The sequence below is a fragment of the Cervus elaphus genome, chromosome 5 (assembly GCF_910594005.1).
Source record: "Cervus elaphus chromosome 5, mCerEla1.1, whole genome shotgun sequence".
In the NCBI taxonomy this organism is placed as follows: Eukaryota; Metazoa; Chordata; class Mammalia; order Artiodactyla; family Cervidae; genus Cervus; species Cervus elaphus.
This window is the reverse complement of record NC_057819.1, coordinates 84,083,560-84,091,371: the sequence shown is the minus strand read 5'-3', so window position 1 is coordinate 84,091,371 and position 7,812 is coordinate 84,083,560. Positions and strand designations below refer to the sequence as shown.

General features: G+C 35.5%; 1 protein-coding gene across 2 annotated transcripts in view; it reads right to left on the bottom strand.

Moving 5' to 3' along the window:
• Positions 1-1,296: 1,296 nt before the first annotated feature.
• The window catches only part of MED13 (mediator complex subunit 13), a 94,593-nt gene continuing 88,077 nt past the window's right edge, over positions 1,297-7,812 (bottom strand). For both annotated transcript variants that reach the window (XM_043902881.1, XM_043902883.1), the window contains exons 29-30: positions 5,641-5,741; positions 1,297-5,301 (exon numbers count right to left, since the gene is read on the bottom strand). In XM_043902881.1, coding sequence (XP_043758816.1) covers positions 5,169-5,301; positions 5,641-5,741 — 234 coding nt within the window. In that variant the 3' untranslated portion in view covers positions 1,297-5,168. The remainder of the gene's footprint in view (positions 5,302-5,640; positions 5,742-7,812) is intronic.

The window sequence follows — 7,812 nt, the reverse complement described above, 5'->3', positions numbered from 1 at the left end:
TGCTCCTTGGAAGAAAAGCTGTGACCAGGCTAGACAATATATTAAAAAGCAGAGACTTTGTTTGCCAACAAAGGTCCGTCTAGTCAAGGCTGTGGTTTTTTCCAGTAGTCATGTTTGGATGTGAGAGTTAGACTATAAAGAAAGCTGTGCACTGAAGAATTTATACTTTTGAACTGTGGTGTTGGAGAGGACTCTTGAGAGTCCCTTGGACTGCAAGATCAAACTAGTCCATCCTAAAGGAAATCAGTCCTGAATATTCATTGGAAGGACTGATACAGAAGCTGCAACTCCAGTACTTTGGCCACCTGATGCGAAGAACTGACTCACTGGAAAAGACCCTGATGCTGGAAACATTGAAGGCAGGAGGAGAAGGGGTCAAGAGGATGAGATGGTTGGATGACATCTCCAACTCAATGGTATGAGTTTGAGCAAGCTCCTGGAGTTGGTGATGGACAGGGAGGCCTTGTGTGCCGCAATTCACGGGGTTGCAGAGTCAGACACAACTAAGTGACTGAACTGAACTGAGTGCTAAATTGTCTTAAAAGGTAGAGAATGATCAGATGTAATATAAATACATATTTATAGTTTTTTTCTGTCTTCTCTTGACAGAAAAAAAATTAAGATAGAAATTCCAATGACATTCACACCTTTTTAAAGGATTCTTTTTTTACTTCTGCTTTCAGAAATGACCACCAATTTTAAAATGAGCACAATAATTTTGGGATTTGTCCTTACTCAGCTTAAGTTTGGACAAAAATATTTTGAACAGCTGCTTAAACAAAATCGGCAGAGCTATTTTTCAGTCGTTTATATGTGAACAACACTTGTCTGGAAATTCTCTAGTAGTCCTGTGGTGGGGACTCACGTTTTCACTACTGAAAGCCTAGGTTCAATCCCTGGTCTGGGAACTAAGATCCCACAAGCCATTCTGTGTTGCAAAAAAAAAACAAAAACAAACCAATGGACCTCCCACCCACCTACTTTGCTTATGTTTCAATAACACTTATGCAATTTTTTATAGTACAATCTTTAAAAATATTTCAAGGTAGCTTGTTTAGACTAGAAAACTGATATGAATCTGATCAGCCTAAAAGGAATTTATACGTATAAACACAATTTTCCTGTATACTATACACTGACGTATGATTAAAATCTTTTACAAAGTAAAATACTTCAAAGAAAAACTTATCAGTTTTTAGATTGCCCCTTTTCATTTATAAGTGACATAAAAATACCACTACTACTTTTTACATGAATTTAAGATGGAAATATTTTCAAGAGAATGAGACACCACAATGAAGGCTTCATGAATAATTTATTCCATTTGAAGTTTTTTTTGTTTTTGTTTTTTTTAAAAAGTATAAACCTTTTCATTTCCTCAATCACAATTTGTACAACTCAGTGTTATGGCATTCGGCAGCAATAGTGTTTGTTCCTTATTCTTTTTTTGTCACGTTAAAAAAAAAAAGCAATTGGACCATATTAAATGTCACTGCTAAACAACTTTAAAACGCCCCTTCATAAAGTGACCAAGCTATTTTGAGAGAGCTGATGATGACATGTCCAGTAATGACATTACAATTTATAGTTTAAACTCAGTAACTTTAAGGTCCACAAATCCAGTTTACTCTGAAAACTAAAGCTATTTTAAAACTTCATGAATACATCAACCTGAGGAGTATTTTAGGTCCCAAATCCAGTTTTAAATTGATACTCCACAAAAAAGAAAACATATATATATATATATATATATATATATAAATTTAAACCACAGTTCTGGGCCCATTAAAACATCAAGAAAAACTGAATGGTTAAGATTTTCTAGCAGATTTTTTTGAGGGGTGCAGGGAAGCAAAAGAATTTTATGTCAAAAACATTTTTCCTTAATTTAGACAAAGAGGAAACCCAGACCAAAACATCACTCATGCAACATTAAATGTATTAATAGACTGATATGTGATGCCATAGTGGATGAGTAGCAAATTATATGATGCAACAGCATTTAAAAACTTCGTTTTAATGTATTCAATTTGAACATTTTAAATAACGCAACATAGTATTTTGATATTACAGTATTAACATAGTGCTTGATTAAAGATCTGCAAATCTTTGTAGTAACACATTAAGTTAAAAAATTACCTCAGAAGGTAAATATGAAGACGAAAGGAGAATATTTTAATACAGTAATCTGTGCCATACTGACAATTGAGTACGAATACAGCTGAGGATAGTTGACTAAGTAGTAAGAGCTTAATTTTTAGTGGTTTAAGAAAAGTTAGAAAGATTTAAAAATTACAGCTACTTTAAAATTTAAGGATTACATATAAGTACACTTGGTGGCCTTCTGGCCAAACAATAAGGTGTACAGAAATTTATTCATACAGTGTTAATTCACAGTCCTGATAACTGAATGGCTTGCATAAGAAAGGTATGGCTAGATGTTTCTCACTGGCTGGAAGCAGACATTATATAACTAATCCTTTAAAATGCCAAAATACTCAACTCCCACCCTGCTTTGTAATGGATAACTGCACAAAAAACAGACATTAGCACTGTAACAAAGAAGTCATGGTGTTGTGATCAACTGGTATAAAGTATATCACTTTGCTTACCTATTTAAACAAAACTACCCATACTTGTCTGTGACTACATTAGTAAGTCAGATCCATCATTCTGAACGAAAGGCTTAATTTTTTGTTTTTTTCTGAAACAAGTTTCCTAACCTTTTCGAATGGCTATTTAATAATTTTCCATTTGAGTGTGAATTTATATATGAAGGGAAGAAAAAAATCTTATCAGTAAATCCTATATATTTGGGAACTATTCCTTGATTCCCAGATAAAAAGGAATCATGTAATGGGTTCCTTTCTTATGGCTCCATATAAAAAGAAACTGTCAGGGAATAATTTTTTAAAAATCCGTTTTCAAACTGAGGTGTGGTTACTATAGATTAGTGATTTTAAACAACCGAGAGTATACTTTTTAAAGAGTCACTATTGAGATAATAAAATATATAAAAAAAGAATACCATTTTAATACAAATTTCAAATAAGCATCTTTCCCCTTAAATCTCAGACAAGTATTTTTTTAAGTACAGAACAAAACATGCCAACATAATCTGTAGTGTGTTAGCATAATTTAAGAACAAATGCACAGATGCGACCTTTAAATTTTCACTTCAAAATAGGCTGACCACTGGGATTGCATTATAATTTTGAACAAATGATTGAAAACCTTTGTTACCAATTGTGTTTTCTCTATAGGAAAAACAAGACTTGCTAATGTTTTAATATACACAATTTGAAGAAGTTATATTTTTCATAAGAAAGTGATATTTAAGCTAAGCATATAGTATTTACAAAACAAGTTTCAGTTAAAAAAAAAAAATAACAAAACATACCAAATTACAGTTTTGTAAATACAATCCATTTTGTCCTTGTAGAGAATTAGTGAACATACAAATTCAGAATTTAGCTAGACTGCTTCCAAGAAAGACAGGTAGACTTGGCGACTGTGAATTTAAGTCAGCTACACAGGTAGGAGGCTAACTTGGACTCTCTTGTGAGCAGCACTGTAGAAAGGATTTTTTAAGGGGATAAAGGCTGCATAAAAGCAGTTATCTTGGCATGTGCAAACAAGAAGAGGGAAAGCTGTATTGAAGGAAGGGGTGAATTAAAGTCCCTAAAATTCAAGTCCCTTCTTTAGGGAGGTGAGAACCTCCTTGGCATATGCCCTGCCTTTTCTGAGCTGTGTTATAGAAAAGTACAGACTCTGGTGTTTGGGACTGTCATCTCCAAACCAAGAAAATTAAATAAATAAAAAAGGCAAAAGGAAACAGGTTAGGTTTAGAAAATGGTTCTTTAACTAGTGGAATAGTCTGAATACCAGAATTCACTGAGAATCTATTTACACCACAGTTTGATTGCACACACACACCCATACATATGCATACTCTCATACACATTCCCAATCTTTAATTAAAAAAAAAAAAGTCAAACAATCAAGAGTGACTGCTCTTAAAATAATTTGTAAAATGCCTAGAGCTGGGCTAAATTTCAACCTATAGCAGATCCTGAAGATAGTTTTCATAATTAATAATACTACCATGCCTAGATGTGCCACTGTTAAAACAAACAAAAAATTTTAAGCATGTAACATTAAACACCAAAATTAGTTTAAGCATTCAGTAGCAAATGTTTTTCTTGTAAAACTAAGTTTCTTTCACTGGAAATGGCCTGAAATATTAGTCATAGCCCTAAACCATAGTACAAAATATAACTGAAGAATTCTCATTTTTATTCTAAGTTAAACCACCTAACAATATCACTTGTATATTGCCATCATGTTATTCTGTAAAGGTGTGGTTGATATATAAAATGTTGTAAGACCCGGTACCTTTTCAATTTATAAACACAGTGAACTTCATTACTGTACATGTACTCTGCAACTACAGCTTAGCTGTAAATCCTCCACACACAATGGTATGGACATTATTTCCCCTCTATCCCCATTAAACTGTACATCAAGACAATACAAATTTACTGTCCCACCCACCCCCTTACAAAAAAATAATACTCTAAAAGCAACCCTACTGCAACTTTTTAATTAAGACGATTACATATATTTTAGACCAATTGCTTTAAAGCAAGAAGGCAGTATAAACCTTCTAGGAAAATTTTTATAAAAGAGGTTAAGAAATATAAGACAATTTATACATTTAAAAACTTACAATAAATAAGAGATGCAGGCATTTTTGAATACTAGATACTATAATCCAATACAAGAACATCTTGATGTTCTGAAGCCATATGTTGAAATTCATTGTTCCTCATGTTTCCTTCTCCATGCTTTTAATATTCATTTAACATGACTGGGTACTATGGCTCATTACTTTTCACAAATACTGTGACTGGAAAAAAAAGGTTAATTTTGCTACGAAAATGTTATAATACGTTGTGTATGATCAGTCATCATCCTAAAGAGTTCAGTATAGTCAATGAAAAATAACAGGGTTATCGCCCCTCCCTCCAAGTCAAAACAATATTTGTTGAAGTAATAAGAATTAGACCCCATCACAAATGACTTTCACTGAGAAGATAACTGTAACTTAATCTTGCAGCAAAATCTTTTTCCTTGTTCTTTTCTTGCACAGTTCCATCAAATGAAGATCACAGCATATTCATGATAAAGTTATATAACTGATTCAGCACCACAAAATGAATTGGGAGACATGAGCGTCTGTCCTGGATTGCAGGGTCACAGGTTAGCCAGGAGAGTGCATTGTACTGTTCCAAAACAAACCTGAAAAGCAAGTAAACTAAGTAAGTCATATATGTACCTACATTGTAAATTTTGGAAGCAAATTCGAAGATGGCATATAAGATTAAAAGTCACACACACAAAAAAAGTTAAAGTATGAAATAGAGGGTCTTGGGGAGATTAAAGAAAACTGATTTTCATTAAAATTGTTCTCAGAGGTAGATTACATGTATTAGAAAGGAAAGCACTCATTCTGAATGATAAATAATTCAACTAGAGATCCAAAGGTAACAACAACTGTAAACTACTGCCAAACATGAGAAAAATCTGTAAGGATGAACATGCCATTCCTTCCAAGCTCAGCAGTAAGCAGCACAGTACCTGAGGACGTCTGAAGTCTGGTTTGAGTCGAGGGGGTGGGAGTGTTTACTGTGAAGCAGCTCGTCAGATTGCACTGAAGGCACGTGGAGGTGCAGAGAGGCCTGGAAAGGAACAGGGCCGGTCAGCCAGCGGGAAATCTGCTGGTGTCGCCTCGTCTGCCCAAGGTCTCGTCCTTGACGAAATACATTTTAGACTTACGTAGTGAATGGGAGCCACTATAAACATGGCTATTCTTCTTGTGTAATTCATTATGTAATTTTTAAGTGCATAACAAAACTTGTTCAGTTTCATGGCTTTTGAGACCACAGAAAGGATTTCTAATTATTTTCTATGTGTAACTTGCCCAGATGTGTGAAGTAAATGTTTAAGAAAGCACAAAACTGATAACCTGAGTACAGTCTGTATTGTAACACAGACTATGCGAATTACCCTAGGTCCAGGGCTGAAAGAGTACTGTGCTAAGTAGCTTCAGTGTGTCTGACTCCTTGCGACCCTGTAGACCATAGCCCGCCAGGCTCCTCTGTCCACAGCGAATTTTCAAGGCAAGAATATTGGAGTGGATTGCCATGCCCTCTTTCAGGGGATCTCCTGAATTCAAGGATCGAACCCACATCTCTTATGTCTGCTGCACTGGCAGGGGGATTCTTTACAACTAGAGTCACCTGGGAAGCCTGAAAAAAGTACCAGAAGCAAGCATATGCACATATTTTACCTGTAAAGCTATAAATCTTACGCAGAGCTACTTTCAGTGGCTGGATGAAGCACAAGCAGGAAATCAAGATTGCCAGGAGAAATATCAATAACCTCAGATATGCAGATGACACCACCCTTATGGCAGAAAGCACAAAGGAAATGAAGAGCCTCTTGATGAAAGTGAAAGAGGAGAGTGAAAAAGTTGGCTTAAAACTCAACACTCAAAAAATGAAGTTCATGGCATCCCGTCCCATCACCTCATGGCAAATAGATGGGGAAACAGGAAACTGTGACAGACTACTTTCTTGGGCTCCAAAATCATTGTAGATGTTGACTGCAGCCATGAAATTAAAAGACGCATGCTCCTTGGAAGAAAAGTTATGATCAACCTAGACAGCATATTAAAGAGAAGAAACATTACTTTGCTGCCAAAGGTCCGTCTAGTCAAAGCTATGGTTTTTCTAGTAGTCATGTATGGATGCGAGTTGGACCATAAAGAAAGCTGAGTGCTGAATAATTGATGCTTTTGAACTGTGGTGTTGGGGAAGACTCTGGAGAGTCCCTTGGACTGCAAGGAGATCCAACCAGTCCATCCTAAAGGAAATCAGTTCTGAATATTCATTGGAAGGGCTGATGCTGAAGCTGACACTCCAGTACTTTGGCCACCTGATGTGAAGAACTGACTCATTGGAAAAGACCCTGATGCTGGGAAAGATTGAAGGCAGGAGGAGAAGGGGACAACAGAGGATGAGATGGTTGGATGGCATCTCCCAACTCGATGGACGTGAGTTTGAGCAAGCTCCTGGAGTTGGTGATGGACAGGGAGGCCTGGCATGCTGCAGTCCATGGGGTCGCAAAGAGTCGCAACTGAGTGACTGAACTGACTGACTGAGCAACTTAAGTAATACAGTGCACAGATGCATTCTTTTGTCCATTCAGTTTCATAATGGAGGTTTAGTAACAACTCATACACTCACTTAGGTATGGCAATGAAGAGTAAATAAAAGAAAGGAATATGGTACTCTTCTTCACATTTCAATCAAAGAAAGTGAACTGTTTAGTTTGTAAGTCAAAATATATAACAGTGTTAAGCTATGAAAAGACATAGTACTGACTGCAGAAACTCTTGACAGATCTCATTCTCTGTACGACTATAAAAGGTATTATTTTATATTGAGATGCGCTCTCCTCTACAACTGCAATAATATGTATAAAATTTTGTGTTGTGTATTTAGAAATATAATCAAAAATATGTTTCAACTGCCCACGGGCCCTAGATTTATGAGTTATAAGCAAAAGTCTCTCATATGGCAGATTACAACAAATAAATGAATGTAATTAGTAGTAGTGCTCTAATTTCAATGATAAAAAGATTTTTTTAATCATCTAGGTAACAACCTTTTTTTCCCCAAGCCAAGAGAAACATACCAAATGATTTTATTGCCTATGATATAGAAATAAAATGGAATGTATAAAAAA